The sequence below is a fragment of the Equus asinus genome, unplaced genomic scaffold (genome assembly GCF_041296235.1).
Source record: "Equus asinus isolate D_3611 breed Donkey unplaced genomic scaffold, EquAss-T2T_v2 contig_803, whole genome shotgun sequence".
NCBI classification, from domain to species: Eukaryota; Metazoa; Chordata; class Mammalia; order Perissodactyla; family Equidae; genus Equus; species Equus asinus.
In genome coordinates this window covers 2,467,280-2,492,439 of record NW_027225520.1, presented here as the reverse complement: position 1 = coordinate 2,492,439, position 25,160 = coordinate 2,467,280, and the positions used below count along the sequence as shown (strand labels likewise).

At 37.4% G+C, this 25,160-nt stretch overlaps 1 protein-coding gene across 6 annotated transcripts in view; it reads right to left on the bottom strand.

The window, feature by feature from the left end:
• Positions 1–450: 450 nt before the first annotated feature.
• Positions 451–25,160, bottom strand: part of LOC139044374 (serine/threonine-protein phosphatase 2A regulatory subunit B'' subunit beta-like) — an 87,743-nt gene continuing 63,033 nt past the window's right edge. The window contains exons 3-5 of one of the 6 annotated variants that reach the window (XR_011501314.1): positions 21,100–21,176; positions 8,856–8,967; positions 451–1,619 (exon numbers count right to left, since the gene is read on the bottom strand). Coding sequence is in view for 4 of the 6 variants with exons in the window: in XM_070503846.1 (XP_070359947.1) it covers positions 1,464–1,619 (156 nt within the window). In the remaining 2 variants the exon portion in view is untranslated. Of the gene's footprint in view, positions 1,620–4,037; positions 16,604–21,099; positions 21,177–25,160 lie in introns of those variants that run through there. The other 5 variants (XR_011501315.1, XM_070503855.1, XM_070503853.1 and 2 more) reach the window with 5 other exon arrangements.

The window sequence follows — 25,160 nt, the reverse complement described above, 5'->3', positions numbered from 1 at the left end:
TCAACTGGATACCTTTCCCCAGTTATGAGTGCGTACTTCACACTGGGACCAGTATCATCGTGATTAATAATCCTGTACATGCCATCACATAGCAGGACCAAATTAATTAACCTGTTCCCTGTTAGATTTTTGTGTTTCTGGTTTTGGTTGTCAAAAACTGCGTATTGAAGATACTCGTATCTCTTCTAGCCCAGTCTCTTCTAGCCAGTGTTTACGTATTCACTGACCAGATTATTCTCTCCTATGTGCTCAACTTAGTAATATTAAGAGCTATAATGGAGGAAGGAAGAAATTAAGTCCTATAAAGAAATGACTTGAGCTTCCCATGTCAGGACTGTAGTTGCATGAGAGATGGAGATCCCATTTGGCCAAGCAGGGAAAGACTGACATTCTCACAGACATGAGTTTTCTAGATACATGTGATAAAGCCCAGCAATGAACGGTCTCTGGAGGCTGAGATCCAATGCTCTGTGAGGTTTTTGGAATTGAATAGCAATATGAATTAGTGATTGTAATATATGGATCATGGTTCTTGGTAAGGAATTTCTGAATGATGAGTACAATGAATATTTTATTATTGACTAGGATGTGCTGAAATTGAATGACCTTGGTATAATTCTGCATCATCATACATCGAGTATTCTCTAAATCAGGAACCGCAAAAATGTTCAGTGAAGGATTGTTAATGGCCATAAAAGAGAATAAAAACATAAGCTGTTTAAGTTATCAGAGATGAAGAACAGAAAAGACCTTAGATATGTTGTCCAACCTAGTGTATAGAAACCTAGTCATCTGGAGATGATTACATCTGTTATAACTGTAAGTTTGAGTGCTATGCAGCCATTCAAAATATTTGTTAAAATAAGAAAACTATGTGGCATAGGATTTAACATAAAGAACTTGAGGATTGAAGACATCCCTTAGTTTATCAAACCCTCTTATTTTTCTGTCCCTTGTGACAATGTCTTTCTTTCATTTGGAGTGTTTAGCCCATTTACATTTAATGTAATCATTGATACAGTTAGATTAAGGTCACCCATTTTATTATTTTCTGTCTTTTCCATCTGGCTTTTGTTCCCATATTGCTCTATTTTGTCTTCTTGGGTTAATTAAGTATTTATTTAAAATTCCATGTTAATTTGCTTCTTTGCTATACTTTGTGATCATTTTTAGTGGTCACGGTCTGTATTATAATATATATTCTTAACTATTCAGAATCTACTTAGAGTTAATATTGAACTCTGCTCTTACTCGTCAAGTGTAAGAACCTTGCAATTTATAGCCCCATCTTCTATATTGCAGCTGTCATATATATTACATCTATCTTTATATAAAACTATAATACCATGTTTTTAATAACATCTGTATTGATATAGAACACAGCACATATTTAAAGTATACACTTGGATTCGTTTATTTAAAATTTTGATATAATAGACATATAACATTGAAGGAGATCTGGCCTAAGAACATGAATGTGCTTGCATACAGGACATTTCATGGAGCTGAGTTGCGGCTGAGCTGGCTTGCAAACAGGATGTTCTGCCCATTCCTCTTATGGCCCTTCCGGGGAGAACATTGCCTGCAAACAGGAGTGTTCTCAGATCCTGGAATTCAGCCTAGGGCTGGGAAACAAACACAGCATTGTAAGCACGTGAGCGTGCTTGCATAGAAGCATGTATGATGAGTCACCGCCTTTGGCTAGTTGCCGGCTTTGTCTAGGGGGATATAAATATAAACAGCCCGTGCCAGACGGGGCTTTTTTTCTTCCACTGTCGACACCGGTGTCCGTCTCTTTTTTGGGGCCCCAACTTTCTTCATTTCGTCAGCAACATCACATTATATTAGTTTCAGGTGTACAACATATTGATTCAATATTTGTATATATTGAGAACTGATCACACTAAGTCAACAGTATATTTACCTTTCGCCTGCCTATCCTTTGGATTATTTTCATCATAAGCTCACTTCTGCCTATAATGTACATCATACAATGCATCATTATTATTTTTGCTTTATGCATTTAGTCCTTTTTTAAAGAAATTTTAAAAATTCATTCTTCCACCACTTCCCCTCCAAAATTCTTACACCTGGCAGACACAAACTCAGGAGATCTCTGAGAGCTTTTTATCTATTAATTTAAACCAAGGGGTAAGAGAATTTGATTGGAATACAGCCACACCCATTCGTTTATATATTGTCGATGGCTGCTTTCCAGCTACAACAGCAGAGCTGAGTAACTACAAAAATATTTATTATCTGGCCCTTTATGAAAAAAACTGCTGATCCTCAGTTAACGGCAGTAGAGGAATTCCTGAATGAATGTCACTCAGGGGGATGCACTGCGGTGGTGCTCGAGGCTCTCTGCCTTGGGCTTCTTCCCTCCCCCTTGGCTTTCACTCACCAAGTGGACACAAAGTAGAGAGCAGCTTTGGTCTTCCTAAATATACGTTAGTGACAAGGTAGCTGGCATATTTAGGGGATTAAGAATTCCTTAATAACCAGACACCGAATAGCCAGACAGCTGAGGAGGACCGTGCAATAAAACCGCATATAACAATGAATAAAACCGCATATAACACTTGAGGCAGAGTATAACATGCTTGGCCATGGCATATTATTCTCTTGAAAAACTGCTCAGTTTTTCTTGTGAATATTTTATTCATAAGTTTTGTACAAATATTCAAAATTGGTATTAATATTGATTTCATACATTAATACTCAAAATTAAGAATTTAATAGTCTTAAATTTTTGTTATCGCCATTACATGTCCATTAAAAGTTAGAGGTGCAGGCCTGGTGGTTAAGCTTGCATGCTCCACTTTTGTGGCCCAGAATTCACAGGTTCAGATCCTGGGTATGGACCTATACACTGCTCATCACAGCATGCTGTGGTGAGCATCCCACATACAAAATAGAGGAAGATTGGCACAGGTATTCACTCAGCAACAAACTTCCTCAAGCAGAAAGAGGAAGATTGGCAACAGATGATAGCTCAGGGCCAATCTTCCTCACCAAAAAATAAAAAAAAAAATCAACGTTCAACTTGATTGCAAACCCATATGGCTCTGTTTTTTCATTTCATTTCCTTTCTTGCGATTTTAATATTAGAGTGTTAACCACTTTCCCAAATTCATCTGACAGACTAGTGTTTCCATTTCTACTTTGTTTGAAGCCAACAGATTACCTGGGTACCTGCCCCAGCCCAATTCCTTTGAGCACTTCTCATCCTGGTAGTACCGCTGGGTCCCACATAAAAGGAGCATCTCTAAATGAGCCCCTCAGTGAAAATCAGGTATCATGTGTTCTTGGCCAATAGTATGCTGGAGCTCAGGGCCAGTCTACGAGAGTATAAAATGCCATGTGGCTACTTAGCCGTGTTTCGATACTTACCAGCAAACTTAACAATAGTGCAGATTCTTTAATGTGTGAAGGTTTTAAAGCAGGGTGAGAAATATCCACTAATGGTTTTATTTGTTTAATGTATCATGCCTAAAGTTATAATTTCTCAAATAATTGTCATTTCATTAAACTATCAACATCCCTCTAGATTTGCACTGTCAGATACAATAGCCACTAGCTACTTGTGGCTATTTAAATTTAATTGATTAAAATTAAATAAAATTAAAAATTGAATCCTTCACGGGTACTAGCCATAACAAAGTGTTCACTAGCCATGTGTATCGGACTTTACAGATAAAGAAGTTTTCTATCATCATAAAACTTTCTATCACATAGGAATATTCTGAATACCTACATTTTACATAAATAAAGAGAATTTTATGGATTTAACTAATTAAATACTGCCACACATTTAATCATTTGCAAAATTAATTGAGTACTGTAAAGCATATGGTTAAAATCATAAATCTTTGTCAGATATTTGAAAGCATCTTAATTCTTGTCTAGTAGAAACAATATGCAAAAATATTGTTTAAAAATAGTAAGTTGGAAAAATGTTGACTTACATTTTGTTATTACCATTTTTATGTTTATACTTACTCATATTCTCATTTCTTACCGTATTTCCCCTGTGATTATGATAACTGGACGATTTTAGATAATTCCTGCAGTTTCCATGTTTTTGCCTGACACACACACACAAAGTGTAATCACAAAAAGTGAATGTTTTGGATCTAGCTTATCAACCAAATATTTCTCAGTCAGGGCCTAGGTGTTGGTGACCTTGCGATGGAGGCCCCTAAATATCTTTCCTTTATTTCCTTCTTACAAATACGTGATTGAGATGGGTTAAGTTATAGTTTCAGACCCTTCCTCCCCTATGATAGAGTAACAAGGATAGCAGGCACTCTTTCACCTCAAACAACTTAAAAATATAAAAATATGTGTGAAATGACAGTGTTCAGACATTAGTCAACTGCTCAAGACTAAGATCCCTGACTGCATAAACAGTCAAGGTGAACCCTATTATTTCTCCAAACGTAATGAACCAATAGCCACAGTGGAAAAACTCCATAATATATGGAATATTGGGTAAAGTACGCAAAACGAGACTGGCTTAATAGAGAGGAAAAATTAGACCTATGACATAAAAAAGCCCTTAACTTTTTAAAAGCTATTCTGGTCTTGCCTAACAAAGCTTCAAAATGCACCTTGAAAGGATCAAACACTTTCCAAGTTATACCACCTGCAAAGAAGCAGGAAAATGTGATACACAATCAGGAGAAAAATCAATATTCAAAACTGACTCAGATATAGAATTAGTAGACAGGTTATTAAAATAGTTATACCTATGTTTCATATGGTGACAAAGGTAGAGCAAAATATGAGCATGTTAAGAGAGTCATGGGAGATTTTTAAAAACCCAAATTAAACATATGGAAATGAAAACTACAATGCCTGAAATGTAAACTACATTGGGGAAATTAACAACTGATTAGGTACTGCAGAGGAAAGATTATTGAGGTTGAAGGTATACTAATCAAAAAGAAACAGAATGAAAAGACTGTAAACTTATCAGTGAGCTGTGAGACAACTTTAAGTGAACTAATATTGTCATTAAAGCTCCCAAAGAATGAAGAAAGAGGAGGGGACTGAAAAATTATTTGAAGAATATGGTAAACAATTTTCCAAAATTGATGAAAATTATAGACCTAAAATTAAAACTCAGTGAACTGTAATCATAGGAATGTAGAAATATAAACCAAGGCTGATCATAACCCATGATTTTGAAACAGTGATGAAGTAAAGAGGAAGTCAGCAGAGAAAGGAGACTCATTATATAAAGAACAAAAACAAGAATAAAATCAGATTTCTATTTGGAAACAAGAAGGTAGAAGGCAATTGAGCAAACTCCTTCTGCAGTGCTGAAAAGAAAAATATTTCCTTGAATTCTATGTAAAGTAAAATATTTTTGTAAAAAAGTAAAAATTAGTGTATGTCCAATTTTCTCACAGACATAAGAAATGAAAGAATTGATTTAACAGCATACCTGCACTATAAAAATGTTAAAGTCCCCCAGACAGATAGAAAATAAAATCAGATGAAAACTTAGATCTACACAAGACATGATAAAAATGTGTGTAAGTATATTTCTTTCTTATTTTTTAAATTAGTAAAAAGATAACTGAGTGGGACCCTCAGAATGGTGTAATGAGGAGCTTGGCAATTTTCCCCACAAAGCAACGATGAAACTGAATAACGTTATTAAAACAATTACTTTCACTCTGTGGAAATTGAGCAAACACATAAATGAATCAAGAAGCATTTATTCAAGCAAAACTACTGAACTCCAGGAAGGGACAATGGGAGTGTCCAGAGTTTTAGCCTAGGGATGCTCCCATCTGCCTCTGGCTTTGTTTTACCAGAGTTGAACAAGCTCTGAAAACCAGCAGCATTGAGCTCTGGGAGACTGACATGAGTTGGAATGGAGTCTGGAAAAACCCCATGCCTGGAGGTGTTGTGCAAAAGGAATGTGAACCTCAGTGCAAACAACTGGGGATGGATAGCCAACACAGACGGTCTGAGGGTGCAATATCATGAGACTAACCAGAGGTTAAGACAATTCTGGAAATGAGAAAGCCAGAGAAGTTCTTAATAAGATTTGACATATTCGTGGTGGTCCGGAAGGTTGGTTTATGCATAAAGTTGTGAGAACCCTAGCCATCTGTTCATCTCTGGCTGAATATGAGGCCTTGAGTATGCAAAGAGGTGACAGGAGAAGGCCCTGCAGAAAGTAAAAAGCCAAGGATTTGTTTGTTTTATTTTATTGAGGTCATAATAATTTATATCATTGTGAAATGTCAGTTGTACATTATTGTTTGTCAGTCACTATATAAATGTGCCCCTTCATCCCTTGTCCCTACCCCCCAACACCCTTCGCCTCTGGTAACACTAAACTGTTCTCTTTGTGTGTTAGTTTATCTTCCACTTATGAGTGAAATCATATGGTGTTTGTCTTTTTCTGTCTGGTAAAAGCCAGGGATTTTAATGTGTTTCCCAACCAACACTCAGAGCCATTGCCAAGGGGTAGAAGGCTCACCTAATCAAGGGGCTTATGGACAACATCTGAGCATTCATTGGCTGACCACTAAGCTATGCTGACCCAGAAGTGACGCTGTGAAGCCAGGCTTAAAGGAAAAAAAGAATTTAAAAAATAACAATAAAGTGGTTGGAGACATCAGCATCTCCACGTTGCAAAGGAGACAGATTACAGAATTAGCCAAGTCAGTACACAAAAAACAATATCAGTTCCTGGGGGAGTAGTAGATCTAAATCCAGAGTTGGTGCAATATATTATCTAACATGTCCAGTTGTCAACAATAAAAAATGGGAACTGCAAAGAAATGGGAAAGTGTGAACCATACATGGGGAAAAGTCAACAGAAACTGTTTCTGGGGGAGGTGAAGATAGTGGACTCAGGAAAAAAATACTTAAAAGGAGCTACTACAAATATATTCAAAGATCGAAATGAAACCATATTTGATGAACTAAAATAATGTGTACAATGGCTCATCAAATAGAGAATCAATAAAGAGAGATTACTTTTTAAAAACATAATAGAAATTCAAGATATAAAGTGTTGAATATCTCAAATGAAAAGTTCCAAAGAGAAGCTCAACAGCAAATTGAGTTGTCAGAAGGAAGATTTTGTGAACCTGCTGATAGGTCAATGGAGATTATCCAGTCTGAAGAAACAAAGATAAAAGGAATAAAAATTAACAGAATGTCACAACCTGCTGGGAAAACAATCAAGCATAGCAAGCATACACGACAGAAGTTCCAGGAGTATAATAGTTACTTTGAAGGAGAGTAGAGAAAAGGACAGAAGAGTTCTTTGAAGAAATAATGGCCCCACATTTCCCCAAATGAGGAAAAACCAATCTACAAATCCAAGAAGGTCAACAAACTTCAAGTAGGATAAACAAAAGGAAATTCACATATAAACACATCATAGTCAAGCTACTGAATGCCAAAGACAAGTAGAAAATCTTGCAAGAAGCAAGAGAAAGAGGACTCATTATGTACAAGGGAACCACAAGCAACTGACAGCTGACTTCTCTTCAGAAACAATGCAGGCCAGATGACATTGAAAATGCATTTTTCTCTTTCTTTCAACTGATTGTAAAGATGATTGCACAAAACGATGAAAAAACTGTAATATTGGACCTATATAAATATGTAATATATGAAAATTGCACAAAGACAGGGAAGAATGGAGCTATATCGAAACAGTTTCTAAACCTTACTGGAAGTAAATATTAATCTGAAGAGTATTATGTTAAGATGTATATTGTCTTCCCTTGAGTAACTACTAAGAAAATAATTCAGGCTATTAAGACAACCAGTAAAATGTTTCTCTAGAAAAAAATATATTTGATATGAAAAAGCAGTAAAAAAGGCACAAAAACACATAAGACATAGGAAACAGCAAAATGGGAGATAAAAAGTTAACAATATCAATAATTGAATTAAATTTGAAATGTATGAAGTACTCCAATTGAAAGCTGAGATGGTTGGGGCCAGCTCTGTGGCACAGTGGTTAAGTTCATGTGCTCTGCTTCGGTCACCCAAGGTTTGCAGGTTCTGATCTCAGGTGGGAGCTATCAGCTCTCATCAGGCCACACTGCAGCAGCATTCCCACTAAAGCAGAGCAAGATTGGCACAGATGTTAGCTCAGCAACAATCTTCTTCAAGCAAAAAGAGGAAGATTGGCAACAGATGTTAGCTCAGGGCCAATCGTCCTCGGGGTAAAAAAAAAAAGCAAAGATTGTCAGTCTCAAAACAAAACAATATACAACTGTATGCTGTTTACAAGAGACAAACTTTAAATTCAAATAGACAAATAGGTTCAAAGTAAATCATAGTAAAGTACACCATGCAAATAGTAACAAAATAGCTGGAGTGGCTATATCAATATCAGGCAAAATACTGTTTGATGCAAAAAATGTCACTAGAGACAAAAAGGAATATTTTATAAGGAGGAAAAGGGAAACTTACATAAATATTTAACAATTATAGACATAAACATATTTGACAGCTGAGCAACAAAATATATGAAGCAAGTCTGGCAGAATTAAAGAAGATATAAACAAATTGTCAACAATAGCTGGGGTCTTTAATATGCCATTCTCAGTCTGGGTCCAATGAAGGAAGAGAAACCTCACAGTAATTTGAACAGGAAACTGTTAATATAAATGACTAACTATTAATTAATACTTACATAAGGGGATTAGAATAATGAGAGATTAGCAAGTAAGTAAACAGTACGCTACAGAGTATAAGACTACAGATATAAGGAACACTAAACAGGGCTGAGATTGAGAGCCCATGGGAGATCCACTTGACAGGACTGAGATCCAGACCTTGTGGGAGAGGGCAAGGCCTTTACTTACTGAAAGGACTCTGCGAGTAAGCCATGGTAATGGATCTTCAAGAAGCCCACCTCCTAGTGTGCTGCGTAAAGCTGTCCGTGGGGCATCTCACCAGAGATACTTAAGTGCGAACCTGTGCAATGGAGGACACACATGGAAACTGCTGATTACTGTGAGCTGCTGGCACCAGGCACTGGAGATGCTCTGAGTGACACAGGAGCCAAGGGGATACTCTGCCATAAAATAACCCAAGGATGAGTGTGTGATTAAAGAGCACAGATGTATTTACAGAGCAGCCAGAATGAATGAAACTATAGCTGAGTCAATAATTTTTTAACTGTCACACAGCATTCCCAATAATGGAGAGAAAAACTAGATTAAAAAATGAATATGAACAATCTTATCTGCCAATTTGATTGACATCACATGTGTAGAATAGAGGCAGAGACCATATGCTAGGCTATAAAATGACTCAATATATTTAAAAGAACTGAAATAATGTAAAGTTCTCCTATCACAACATAATTGAATTAAAAAGCAACAGAAAGAAATGTGGGAAAAATCTCAAAGTTTGGAAATTAAACTACATGCTTCTAAACCGCCCATATGTCAAAGAAGAAATCACAATGGAAACTAAAAATAATTTGAATGAATGAAACAAAAACAACATCTCACAACAGATTAGAAGTAAACGAGGATGCAGAGGAAAATTTATAGCTTTAACACCTATATTAGAAAAAATTATTTTAAATAAATACCTAATTGTTCTAATTGAAGGTAGAAAAGAGGAGCAAACAAAACCAAAAGCAAGCAGAAGGAAGGAAATGATCAAGAATAGAGCAGAGATGGAAGTCTATTAGAAATAATAAAAAATTACAGCAAAGATACAGGGTACAAAACCAACTTACAAAGATCAGTTGCATTTCTATACTCTAATAATGAACTAAGAGAATTCAAGAATACCATCCCATTTACAATTGCAACAAAAAGAATAAAATATCTAGCAGTAAATTTAATCAAGGAGGTAAAAGACCTATACAATGAAAACTATAAGACATTACTGGAAGAAATTGATGATGACATAAAGAAATGGAAAGATATTCCATGAACTTGGATTGGAAGGATAAACATAGTTAGAATGTCCATACTACCTAAAGTGAGCTACAGATTCAATGCAATCCCAATCAGAATCCCAATGACATTCTTCACGGAAATAGAACAAAGAATCCTAAAATTCATATGGGGGAACAAAAGAACCCAAGTAGCTAAAGCAATTCTGAGGAAAAAAAAAAAAAAAACAAAGCTGGAGGCATCACAATCCCTGACTTCAAAATATACTACAAAAATATAGTAATCAAAACAGCATGGTACTGGTAAGAAAACAGGCACACAGATCAGTGGAACAGAAGAGAAAGCCCAGAAATAAAACCACACATCTACAGACAGCTAATCTTTGACAAGGGGGCTAAGAACATACAATGTAGAAAGGAAAGACTCTTCAATAAATGACATTGGGAAAACTGGACAACCATATGCAAAAGAATGAAAGTAGACCATTATCTTTCACCATAAACAAAAATTAACTCAAAATGGATCAACTACTTGAAGGTAAGACATGAAACTATAAAACTGTTAGAACAAAATATAGGCAGTAGACTCTTTGACATGGGTCTTACAAAGATCTTTTTGAATACCATGTCTCTTCAGGCAAGGGAAAAAAAGAAATAACTGGGACTTCATCAGACTAAAGAGCTTCTGCAAGGAAAAGGGAACAAGGATCAAAATGAAAAGACAACCAGGGCTGGCCCGGTGGTGCAGTGGTTAAGTTTGCATGTTCCATTTTGGCGGCCCAGGTTTCACTGGTTCGGATTCAAGGTGTGGATCTGGCACCACGTGGCAAGCCATGCTGTGGCAGGTGTCCCACATATAAAGTAGAGGAAGATGGTCACCGATGTTAGCTCAGGGCAAGTCTTCCTTAGCAAAAAGAGGAGGATTGGCAGTAGTTAGCTCAGGGCTAGTCTTCCTCAAAAAAAAAAAAAAAGAAAAGAAAATATACTAAGGCAGCAAGGCAGAAGAAAATAACTTGCAAAGGAACCCCATCAGGTTTTCAGTGGATTTCTCAGCAGAAACCTGACAGTCTAGGAGAGAGTGGAATGATCTATTCAAAATCCTGAATGACAAAACTTCCAGCCAAGAATACTCTATCCAATGAAAATCTCCTTCAGATATGACAGAGAAAAACTTGCCCAGATAAACAAAAGCTAAGGGAGTTCATTGCCACAAGTGCCCCCCTACAAGAAATCCTCAAGCAGGCCCTCATATCTGAAAAAAGAAATAGGAAAGGCGCTACAAAGCCCTGAGCAAGGAGATGATAGGCAGGCAATAATCAAGAAGTGGCAGATCTCTATCAGATAAGGTTAGTAAACAATTCTAACGTCAAGGATAATATAAACAGAAAATACCAAAACAAAAATGACCTCATCTTTTTATCCATAGATGCACAACACAGGTTGGAAAAAGATATGACAAAATAACTTAGAAGGGAAATAGTAAAGGGATGGAATCAGTATAGTCTAAGGAAGTAGGAGGCTGTCAGAAAATGGACTATCTCAACTATGAGATTGTTTATATGAACTTAAGGGTAACCAATAACAAATAATCAGAACAGACATCTTTACAATAAACGAGGAGGAAAAGAAGAAAAACAACAGAGAAAACTACCTAATCAAATTGGTAGTCCAAAATACATAGGAAGGAAACAAAGGAAATGCAGAAGAACCAGGAAATGTGTGAGAAGATGGGAGTGTTAAGCCCTATATATCAATAGTCTCTCTAAATGTAAATGGATTGAATTCTCCAATCAAAAGATACAGAGTGGCAAGATGGATTAAAGAACAAATGCCAACAATATGCTGCCTCCAGGAAACATATCTCAGCTCTAGAGACAAACATAGGCTCAGAGTGAAGAGATAGAAGACAATACTTCAAGTTGATGGCAAACCAAAGAAAGCAGGTGATGCCATACTTATATCAGACAAAGTAGACTTCAAGATAAAACTGATAAAGAGAGACAGAAAGGGGCAGTGTATAATAATAAAGGGGACTCACCACCAAGAAGACATAACACTTATAAACATGTCTGCACCCAACAGGAGCACCAAAGTACATAAAGCAACTATTAACAAAGCTAAAAGGAGATATTACCAACAACACAATAATAGTAGGGGACCACAATACTCCACTTACATCAGTGGATGGATCATCTAGACAAAAAGCCAACAAACAGATACTGGACTTAAATGAAAAACTAGATGAGATGAACATAGTAGACATATATAGAGTCCTCCATCCCAAAACAGCAGAATACACATTCTTCTCAAGAACGCATAGAACATTCTCAGGGATAGAGCAAATATTGGGAAACAAGGCAAACCTTAATAAATTTAGGTAGATTGAAATGATATCTACTATCGTTTCTGACCATAATGCCGTGAAACTAGAAATCAACTACAAGAAAAAAGCTGGGAGAGGAACCAAAAATGTGGAGACTAGACAACATGCTACTGAACAACCAAAGGGTCATCAAAAAAATAAAGGAAGAGATCAAAAGATATTCAGAGGCAAACAAAAATGGAAACACCATGTTGACTCTTATGAGATGCAGTAAAAGCAGTCCTAAGAGGGAAGTTTATAGCAACACAGCACCACGTTAACAAACAAGAAAAAGCTCAAATAAACTATCTTAATCTACACCTAACAGAATTAGAAAAAGAAGAAGAAACAAAGCCCAAGCTCAGGAGAAGCAGGGAAATAATAAAAATTAAGTGCAGAAATAAATGAAATAGAAACAAAAAAGACTGTGAAAGGATCAATGAAACAAGGAGCTGGTTCTTTGAGAGGATGAACAAAATTGACAAACCCTTAGTGAGACTAAGAAAAAAAGAAAGAAGGCTCAAATACATAAAATTAGAAATGAAAGAGCAGAAATTTCAATGGATAGCACAGAAATACAAAAGATTATGAGAATACTATGAAAAACTATATGCTAACACACTGGACAACCTAGAAGAAATGGATAAATTCTTAGACTCTTACAACCTCCCAAAACCGAATCAAGAATAAACAGAGAATCTGAATAGACCAATCACAAGTAAAGAGATTGAAACAGTAATCAAAAACCTCTCCAAAAATAAAAGTCCAGGACCAGACGGCTTCTCAGGAGAATCCTGCCAAACATTCAAAGACAATTTATTACCTATTCTTCTCAAACTATTCCAAAAAGTTGAGGAAGATGGAAATTCCCCTAACACATTCTATGAGGCCAACATCACCCTGATCCCACCACCAGACAAGAACAATACAAAGAAGGAAAATTACAGGTCAATATCGCTGATGAACATAGATGCAAAAATCCTCAACAAAATATTGGCAAACTGAATACAGTAATACATTAAAAAGATCATACACCATGATTAAGTAGTATTCATACCAGGGACACAGGGATGTTTCAACATCCACAAATCAGTAAATGTGATATAACATATAAACACAAAAGGAGGAAGAAAAACCACATGATCATCTCTGTAGAAGCAGAGAAAGCATTTGACAAGATCCAGCATCCATTCATGATAAAAATTCTCAATCAAATGGGTATAGAAGGAAAATATCCCCACACAATAAAGGTCATATATGACAAACCCACAGCCAACATCATACTCAGTGGGGGAAACTGAAAGCCATCCCACTGATAACAGGAACAAGACAAGGATGCCCACTCTCTCCACTCTTATTCAACATAGTACCAGAGGTTTTGGCCAGAGCAATTAGGCAGGAAAAAGAAATAAAAAGAATCCAAATAGGCACTGAAGAAGTGAAACTTTCACTCTTTGCAGACGACATGATTTCTATACATAAAATGTATAGAAAACTCTAAAGAATCCATTGGAAAACTCTTAGAAATAATCAACAACTACAGCAAAGTTGTAGCATACAAAGTCAACGTACAAAAATCAGTGGCATTTCTCTACTCTAATAATGAACTAATAGAGCAAGAACTCAAGAATACAACCCAATTTACAATTTCAACAAAAAGATTAAAATATCTAGGATTAAATTTAACCAAAGATGTGTAAAACCTATACAAGGAAAACTATAGGACATTACTGAAAGAAATCGATAATGACATAAAGAAATGGAAAGATAGTCCATGTACACAGATTGGAAAAATAAACATAGTTAAAATGGCCATACTACCTAAAGCAATCCACAGATTCAATGCAATCACAATCAGAATCCCAATGACAATCTTCACAGAAATAGAACAAAGAATCTTAAAATTCGTATGGGGCAACAAAAAACCCAGAATAGCCAAAGCAGTCCTGAGAAACAAGAAAACTGATGGCATCGAAATCCCGGATTTCAAAACATATTACAAAACTGTAGTAATCAGAACAGCATGGTACCAGTACAAAAACAGGCACACAGGTCAGTGAAACAGAACTGAAAGCCCTGAAATAAAACCACACATACATGGACAGCTAATCCTCAATAAAGGAAGCAAGAGGGGCTGGCCTGGTGGTGCTGTGGCTAAGTTTGCACATTCCTCTTTGGTGGCCCAGGGTTGGCCAGTTTGGATCCTGGGTGTGCACATGGCACCACTTGGCAAGCCATGCTGTGGTAGGCATCCCACATATAAAGTAGAGCAGGATGGGCACAGACGTTAGCTCAGGGCCAGCCTTCCTCAGCAAAAAGAGGAGAATTGGCAGCAGACATTAGCTCAGGGCTAATTTTCCTCAAAAACAAATAAATAAATAAATAATAAAGGAACCAAGAACATAGAATGGAGTAAGGAAAGCCACTTCAATAAGTGGTGCTGAGAAAACTAAAGAGCCAAATCTAAAATAATGAAAGTAGACCATTATCCTTCTCCATAGACAAAAATAGACCCAAAATGGATCAAAGACTTGAATGTAAGACCAGAAACTATAAAACTTCTGGAAGAAAATATAGGCAGTACACTCTTTGTCATCAGCCTTAAAAGGATCTTTACAAACATAGTGTCCACTCAGACAAGGGAAACAAAAGAAACAATAAACAAGCGGGACTTCCTCAGACTAAAGAGCTTCTGGAAGGCAGAAGAAACCAAGATCTAAATGAGAAAACAACTCAGGAACTGAGAGAAAATATTTGCAAATCATATATATGATAAGGGATTAATCTCTGCAATATATAAAGAGCTCACGCAACTGAACTATGAAAGAATAAATGACCCAATCAATAAGTGGGCAGAGGATATGAAGAGACATTTTTCCAAAGAAGATATACAGACGGTCAATAGGCAGATGAAAAGGTGCTAAACATCACTAATCATGAGGGAGATACAAATCAATGCTACAGTTAGATATCATCTTATGCCTGTTAGAACAGTTACAATCACCAAGACAAAAAAATAACAAATGTTGGAAAGGTTGTGCAGAAAAGGGAACCCTCATCTACTGGTGGTGGGAACGCAAACTTGTGCAGCCACTTTGGAAAACAGTATGGAGATTTCTCAAAAGGTTAAAAATAGAATTACCATATGACCAGGCTATCCCACTACTAGGTATTTATCCAAAGATCTTGAAATCAACAATAAGAGATGTATGCACCTCTAAGTTCATTGCAGCATTATTCACAATAGCCAAGATGTGGAAGCAACCCAAGTGCCCAACGACTGATGATTGGATAAAGATGATGTGGTATATATATACAATGGAATACTACTCCACCATAAAAAGCACATAATCGTCCCATTCACAACCACATTGGTGGAACTTGAGGGCATCATGTTGAGAGAAATAAGCCACACAGAGAGAGAAAAGAACATATGATTTCACTCATATGTGGAGTATAAACAAACTTATGGACAAAGAGAACAATTTAGTGGTTACTGTGGCAGCAGGAGAGTGGGTACAAGGGGTGAGGTGGCATATCGATATGGTGTTTGATAAATACTGATGTACAACTGAAATTTCACAATGTTATAAACTAGTTAGACCACAATAATTTTTTTTAAACTGGTTTTTTGGAAAGTTCAAAAAAGGTGAGACAACATGAGTGACATCAGCCTCATGGTGGAATTTTCCCCCTTGTCACTCCCCTCTAAGTTACAGCCAAATGGACATGCACTGACCAAGAGAGGATTTCCTATACAGCACTAGAGGATGCCTAAGAGATCCATGCGTCTATACATCTGAAGGTGGGTGGACTCAACCCCCAGTAAGCAGTGGAACTAGGGGAGAAGCCCCCACCACCCTCCCTGAGTGGCAGCAATCCAGGTTGTGGATCCTCACACAGTGGCTTGCACAAGTGGTGAGGACAGCCCAGCCTGGCCTGTGTGACTGCTGGCACAGTGGAGGTGGCCTGGCCCACACAACTGTGAGCAAACGGGGTGGGGGCAGAAGAAATAGCCCCTTTGCCCCAGCAGTGGCAGGTGGAACCTGTGACCAGAGGCTTCAGGAAACACAGCAGATCTGGTGACCTAGCCCCCACTGGTGGCACCCCCCAACACCAGCTCAGCAGCAGCAGGAGATACATATAGTTCTCCAGGTCCCTGGCAGGGATAGTGACACCTGTGAACCCAGCACCCCTGGCAGCAGTGCAGTGAGCACCTTCAGACAACCCAGGACAAGCATCACCGGTCATGATGGGGCAGCAGCATCCAAGCCTATGGGAGCCAACAGAAAGCCAGGGGGGTCTCAAATAGACCAGCCTCACTATACCTGGAAGACCTAGAAAAAGAATAAACAAAGCCCAACGTCAGGAAAAGGAAGGAAATAATGAAATCAGAGCAGAAATAAATGAAACAGGAAGTAGAAAAACAATAGAAAGGATCAATGAAACTAAGAAGTGGTTCTCTGAGAAGATAAACAAAATTGACAATATCTCAGCCAGATTCAGAAAAAAAGAGAGAAGACTCGAATAAATACAATCAGAAATTACAGAGCAGTAACTACAATGGACACTGCAGAAACACATTGGATTACAGAAGAATACTATGAAACACTATATGTCAACAGACTGAATAGCCTGGAAGAAATGGATAAATTCTTAGAACCATATGACCTCTGAAAACTGAATCATGAAGAAATAAAGAATCTGAATACACCAATCACAAGCAGAGATTGAAACTGTTATCAAAAGCCTCCCAAAGAAAAAGTCCAGGACCATACAGCTTCTCTGGTGAATTCTAACAAACATTCAAAGAAGATTTAATTCCTATGCTTCTCAAACTATTCTGAAAAATTGGGAGGATGGGACACTTCTGCATTCATTTTCTGAGGCAAACATTATCCTGATATGAAAACCAGACAAGGATGACACAAAAAAGGAAAATTACAGGCCAATATCAGTGATGAACATAGACGCAAAAGTACTCAACAAAATATTAGGAAATTGAATACAACAATACATTAATTGGATCATAGACCACAATCAAGTGGGATTTACTGTAGGGGTGCTGAAATGGTTCAACATTAGCATATCCATCAATGTGATGTACCACATTAACAAAATGAAGAATGAAAATCACATGATCATATCAATAGATGGAGAGAAAACATCTGACAATTTCCAATATCCATTTATGATAAAAACTCTCAATAAAATGGGTATAGAGGGAAAGTACCTCAACATTACAAAGGCCATATATGACCAACCCACCGCCAACATCACACACAATGGTCAAAAAGTGAAAGCCATTCCTCTGAGAACAGGAACAAGACAAGGGTGCCCACTCTTGCCACTCTTCTTCAACATAGTACTGGGAATTTTAGCCAAACAAGTAAGGCAAGAAAAAGAAATAATAGGTATCCAAAAAGGAAAGGAAGAATTAAAACTGTCACTATTTGTGGTTGACATGATTCTATATACAGAAAACTGTAAAGAATCCAACAAAAAACTATTAGAAATAATCAATGAATACAGTAAAGCTGCAGAGTACAAAATCAACATTCAAAAATCATTTGCGTTTCACTCCATAACGGGGGCCTGCAGTTTGCCAGTTGGGATCCTGGGCGTGGACCTACACACCGCTCATCAGGCCATGCTGTGGTGGCATCCCAAATAGAAGAACTAGAACTATTTACAACTAGGATATACAACTATGTACTGGGGCTTTGGGGAGAAAATAAAAGAGGAAGATTGGCAAAATACGTTATCTCAAGGCCAGTCTTCCTCACACACACAAAATCAGTTGCATTCCTATACACTAGTAATGGACCACCAGAAAGAGAAGTCAAGACTATAATCCCATTTACAACTGCAACAAAAAAGAATAAAATACTTGGAATAAATTTAACCAAGGAGGTGAATGCCATATACTCCAAAAACTATGACATTAATGAAATAACTCAAAGAAGACAAAGAAATGGAAAGATATTCCATTCCCACGCATTGGAAGAATAAACACAGTTAAAATGTCCATATTACCTAAATCAATCTACAGATTGATCTACAGATCAACCTACAGACTTAATGCAAACCCGAATGGAATACCAATGACATTCTTCATGAAAAGAGAAAAAAGAATCTTAAAATTTATATGGAAAAACAAATGACACTGAATAGCCAAAGCAATTCTGAGGGGGGAAAAAAGAAACAATATTTGGATGTATCATGCTCCCTGAACTCAAAATATACTACAAAGCTGTAGTAGTCAAAACAGCATGGTACTGGCATAAAAAACCCGGATATACAGATCAATGGAACAGAATTGAAAGCCCAGAAGTAAAACCACACATCAAGGGACAGCTAATCTTCAACAAAGAAGGCAAGAACACACAATGAAGAAAGGAAAATCTCTTCAATTAATAGTGTTGGGAAAATTGGACAGCCACATGCAAAAGAATGAGTGTAGACCATTGTCTCACATGATACACAAAAATTAACTCTAAATTGATTAAAGACTTGAACGTAAGACCTGAAACCATAAAACTCTTAGAAGAACATATAGGCAGTACAGATTTGACGTAGGTCTTAGTAGTATCTTTCTGAATACCATGTCTCTACAGGCAAGGGAATCAAAAGACAAAATAAAGAAATGGGATTACATCAGACTAAAGAGCTTCTGCAATGCAAAGGAAACCATCAGCAAAACGAAAAGACAACCTCCCAATGGGAAGAAAACATTTGCAAATCATACATCTGACAAGGCGTTACTTTCCAAAATATATAAAGAGCTCATACAACTCATTAACAAGAAAAAAGAATAATCCAATAAAAAAATGGGCAGAGGATACGAACAGACATTTTTCAAAGACGATATCCAGATGGCCAACAGGCACACGAAAAGATGTTCGACATCACTAATCATCAGGGAAATGCAAATCAAAACGACAATGAGATATCACCTCAGACCAGTCAAATGGCTATAATTACCAAGACAAAAAATAACAAACGTTGGAGAGGATGTGGAGTAAAGGGAATGCTCATAAACTGGTGGTGGGAATGCAAACCGGTGTGACCACTATGGAAAACAGTATGCAAATTTCTCAAAAACTTAAAAACGGAAATACTGTATGATCCAGCCATTCTGCTACTGGGTATTTATCAAAAGAACATGAAATCACTAATTCAAAAAGATATATGCACCCGTATGCTCACCACAGCATTATTCACAATAGGCAAGATGTGGAAGCAACCTAGGTGCCCATCAAGAGACAAATGGATAAGAAGGTGTTGTATATATATACAATGGAATACTAATCACCCATAAAAACAGACAAACTCCTCCCATGTGAGACAACATGGATGGATCTTGAGCAAAATAAGTCAGACAGAGAAAGAAATACTGTATGATTTCACTCCTATGTGGAATATAAGCAAACACATAAATGAGAATAGATTAGTGGTTACCAGAGGAAAAAGGGATGAGGGAGGATGAAATGGTAAAGCCACATATGTATGGTGATGGATAAAAACTGAATTATTGGTGATGAACACAATGCAGTCTAAAGAGAAACTGAAATATAATGATAGACACTTGAAATGTATACAAGGTTGAAAGCCAATATGACCCAATAAAATAATTATATATATAGAAATACATATATATACATATATATATATTTAAATACAGACACTGACCACTAAAAATAGGCACATATAGAAAAAGCAAGTTAAAATGGAATTTTAAATAAATATTATTAACCCCAAAGAAGAAAAAAAGAGAAAGGGGAACAAAAGCCAAACGGAAAAAAAGAAAACATATAGTAAAACGGATGACCTAAATCTAACTGTCAATAATTACATTAAATGTAAAAGGATAAAATTCTCCAATTGAAACTTAGAGTTTGTCATAACAGATAGAAAAACAGCATTTAAAAAGAAACAAAAGAATATCTTAAATACTCAAATTCTTTGTTAAATTCTATCATATGTAGTTTCATTATTTTGACAAATATTTTGAATGGCTGCATAGCACTCTAACTTATGGTATAATAGAATTAATCATGTTTAGATGATTATGATTTTATACATTAAGTTGGACAACATATCTAAGGTCTTTTCTGCTCTTGCTCTCTGTTAATTTAAGACATGATTTTACTCTCTCTTATGGCCACTAGCAATCCGACTTAGTACTTCTGTGGTTCATGAGTTAGAGGATACTAATGTAGGATGATCCAGAATTATATCAAAGTCATTAAAATTCATCGCATCCTAGTCAGCAATAAAATAGTCATATTTATCATTCAGGAATCCGTTACCAAGGACCATGATCCATATATTTTCAAGTCTTAAATCATATTGCTATTCAATTCCAAAAACCTCACAGAGCATTGGATCTCAGCCTCCAGAGATCGTTCATTGCTGGGCTTTATCACGTGTATCTAGAAAACTCACGTCTGTGAGAATGTCAGAGTCTTTCCCTGCTTGGCCAAATGGGATCTCCATCTCTCATGCAACTACAGTCCTGACACGGGAAGCTCAAATCATTTCTTGACAGGACTTAATTTCTTCATTCCTCCATTATAGCTCTTAATATTACTAAGTTGAACATATAGGAGAGAATAATCTGGTCAGTGAATACATAAACACTGGCTAGAAGAGACTCGGCCACATAAGGAGGACTAGGTTATTTGGAACCATTGTTCAGTTCACTGGAATGGGAGGAACTGGGAAGCACATAATAACATGGGGTTCTTTTGGGTAGGAAGCTTCAGAACAATTAATGAAAACATTTACGTCCCACTATTTCAATGAGAAGGAAACACTAACTTACACATACCATGGTTGTGCACCTGCCAAAACGGATCAGTCCTCCTTGGGATTCCTCTACTGGGAAAGAACAAAGAGAATCCAGAGCTGGGAAAGGAAAAAGAGACCATGAGAGCAAGCATAATTTAGGGTTACCATGAGAGGAAGTAACATTTGGCTCCTCCATTCCATTTTGCATAATACCTCTAACTGTACAAACATAACAATATGAAAAAATTAGAAGGACTGTACATAAACCCAAACTCTTCCCCTAATGCCCAGGAAACCCAAACACTTCAGCAGACAGTTTTCTGGCCAGACCTCCACTTTGGGGAAGCTGCTCTGCACCTGAGACTAGGCTGCTCAGCCCAGCCCTGAACAGGTCCTCCTCCCTCCATTCACACCTTCCAGGACTGAAAAGGAGCCACGCCATCCAGGCACACCTAACCTCATGGCCTTGGGGTCAGGTGAGGTTGAAGAGGTTAGAAAAGACATAGAACTGGTCAGGAAATATTCAGTATTCCAATTCCAGAAAAACTGACTGTGATTAAACACATTACAACATATCCACGTAATAAACGTGAAGTCAGGAAAAATATCGTGAACATGGAAAGCATTCCGGAAACACTGTCAGTAGAAAAATCAGGTTATAAAACTATAGGTACAATATGATACCATTTGAAGAACATATGTGTATCTCAATATCAAACGACTGAAAAATCATCAGACTTCAATAGACAGAAAAAATCTAGAAAGTTTTACATTTACATGTTGACAGTGCTTATCTTTTGCCCCTGATGGGGGATTTTGTTTGTTGAGTATATCTTAACTTGCTGATTGAATGTTCATTTGTTAAAATATCTATGCATGTGAAGATTTGTTGTGTGTTAAGTGGAAGCTGTTTTCCAAAATGTGGAAAGTTCATTCTTCTAAACAGAGTTTAGTTGGTCTTGGGGAAATGTACTAAATTTGGGTTGTTTTATTAAATGGTTTTTGTTTCCTTCAGTTACCAGTGACACAATCTCCTCTCAGGTTTCTAGGCATGCTCATTGCTGGATTACTGTCTAGACAGATGGCTGAAGTCCCTGAGTATAGCTAATATGTATTGTTGCTGGTCTCAGGGCTACATCCTTTTGCAAGTTCTCTTCATGGAACCCTTTCCCATCCTGTTAGCCACGTCCTCCAGAAAGCTGCTCAATTATCTTATCCCATCAGTCTCACTCAGCAACCATCATCATCAGAATAAAAAATGTAAAGTAGGAGTTACCATGTGACCCAGGACTTCTGCCCTTAGGTATATACTGAAGAGAATGGAAATATGCATTCACACAAAAACTAGTACACAAATGTTCACATTTGTCACAGCCAAAAAGTGGAAGCAATACAAATGTCCATCAACAGATGGATGAAGAAAATGCCATTTATGGATATAAGGGAATATTACGCAGCCAGAAAAATAAGGCTATTTTGATACCGACTCCTCATGGATGACCTTGAGGACACTGCACTAAGTAAAATGAGCTAGTCACGAAAGTATAAATTTTGCACGATTGCTCTACTATGAGGGTCCTAGAGAAGTCAAATTCATAGACACAGAAAGGAGAACAGTGGTTGCCAGGACTGGGAGGAGAGGGGAATGGGGAGTTAGTGTTTAATGGGACAGAGTTTCAGTCGAAGATGAAAAAGTCCTGGAAGTGGGTGGTGCTGATGGTTGTACAACAGTGTGAATGTACTTACTGTCACAGAACTGTACACTGAAAAGTGGTTAAAATAGCAAATGTAATGCCGTGTATACTTTCCAAAATAAAGTAAAAGAATGATGTGCTTATCTACCACATGGACGAACTTTGAAAACCTCAGGCTAAGTGAAAGGAGCTAGACATAAAAGGACACATACTGCATGATTCCATGTAGACTGAATTTCAAGACTCAGCAAATCCATGGAGACAGACGACGTGTTAGTGGTTTCCAGAGTATGGGAGGACGAGGGATAGGAAGTGACAGCTGACAAGGACAGGGTTTCTTACTAAGGTGATCAAATATTTTGGAATTAGATAGTGGTACTGATTTGTACAACCTTGTGAATATAGTAAAAAGTTTTCATTTGAGTACATTTTTACAAGGTGAATTTGGGGCTGGCCCAGTGGTGTAGTGGTCAAGTTCAGCACATTTTGCTTTGGTGGCCCGGGTTCACAGGTTTGGGTCCCAGGCATGGACCTACACCACTCATCATGCCATGCTGTGGTGGCACCCCACATACACAACAGAGGAAGACGGGCACAGATGTTAGCTCGGGGCCACTCTTCCTCAAGCAAAAAGAGGAAGATTAGCCACAGGTGTTAGCACAGGGCCAAACTACCTCACCAAAAAAAAAAAAGGGGGGGGGAATTTTATGATCATGTGTATATCTCAACTGAAAAAGTAAGGTAAAAATTTACAACATAAATTCCTTACCATCATGGTGCTCTCATAGGTCATCATAGTTTGATCGCAACCCGACAGTGGTGGCTGCAGTCAGAATGACATCACTGCCTTATCAAACACCAAGTCACATTATCTGAATCTCCCTAGTGGCCTTCAATGCATCTATTCCTATTCAGGGTTTACTTTACCTACCAGAAGGAACATAAGAGTATCAACAGTGTCATTTGAGTCTTTTTATCACCCCAAATACTAAGATGGCATGGTCTGGCATATGATAAGCATTTACTAAAAATCTGATTATTTTACCCCAAATTCTAGTTCTAGACATTTCTTAAGAAAATATTGAGATAAAGAAATGCATGTACGAGTATCTTCAATACAGAGTTTTTGACAGCCAAAAACTAGAAACACAAAAATCTAACAGGGAACAGGTTAATTAATTTGGTTCTGCTGTGTGATGGCATGTACAGGATTATTAATCAGGATGATACTGGTCCCAGTGTAAAGTACACACTCATAACCGGGGAATGGTATCCAGTTGAAACTTAAGACATAGATTCTGTTCTCAGATTTTCTAAATGTAACTGCTCTTAGAGTTCATGACATTTTAGTGTCTTGGGTTTTTCATCAGTAAAGGCAAGAGTACGAAGATCACTTACTTAGCATGAATATGTTGGAGAAATATGATCTACATTAAAACTTAGTAATATGTTGTAATCCCATATAAATATAAATATGTTAGCTATTTTTATTGAAGAACATTGCATGTCCCCTAATTGGGTATTATAAAAGAAACGATTCTCCTTCCTAGAGTAAAATTGTGCTTATCAGCCCTGCTCTGATAATGCTCACAAAAATAATGGGCAAAATTAGATCTTTTGCTTGAGAATGCATTTTTAATTCATACATCAAGAGTTTCTAGAAAAGAGGAGGAGGAAATTTCCCTCCCGCCGAAATGCAGCAGAAACAAAGAGACATTTGTGAATCACAACCTGCGCAAAGAAGCTGATGTGATCAAGCGTCTCATAAAGTGAGAACATCAGTAAGACTCTCAGTGCCCTGAAGCAGCAACAAAAGGCATGTGGGTAAATAAAATGATTCCTTATTTTCTTGTATTTCAATCAGTATTTGGAAATCTTTTTGGGAAGACAACTAAAAATCAGATATTATTCCAAAGTTTTGTTAAATTTTTCTTATATCAATAATTTAAAATCAGTGAATTTATGAAAGAAAGAAACAACTATCCTCAATGTTGATTTTTGCATGAAAACAATTCTTTCCCCTCCCCAAGGTTCTTCTTTGGGGTATGGCAGGACTGAGGAGGAAGTCACCAGGCACCAGGCTGTTCTTGGGGCACAGAATGACTCTCTTACACGACACTCTCCAGGTCCACACCCGCCCTGCTCATACACATAAACAGATGGAAAAGACGACAGAGCCTGGACTACGGGTATAGGTTTACAGCACGTTCCTGGGGTCCGAGCTCTGGGAACCCCGAGGCTCTGAGACAGTAGCTGCCCCTCAGAGCTCCCAAGTAGAGAACTCCCCAGGCTTTCCCAAACTAACCTCGGTGCCCCCTGGCTGGAAATCTTCCTTTAGGGCTCAATGTCCTACTTTCCTCTTGCAGCCAAGTGGCTGTGAGGAGAGAAGAGGAGGAAGCGCCAGGGA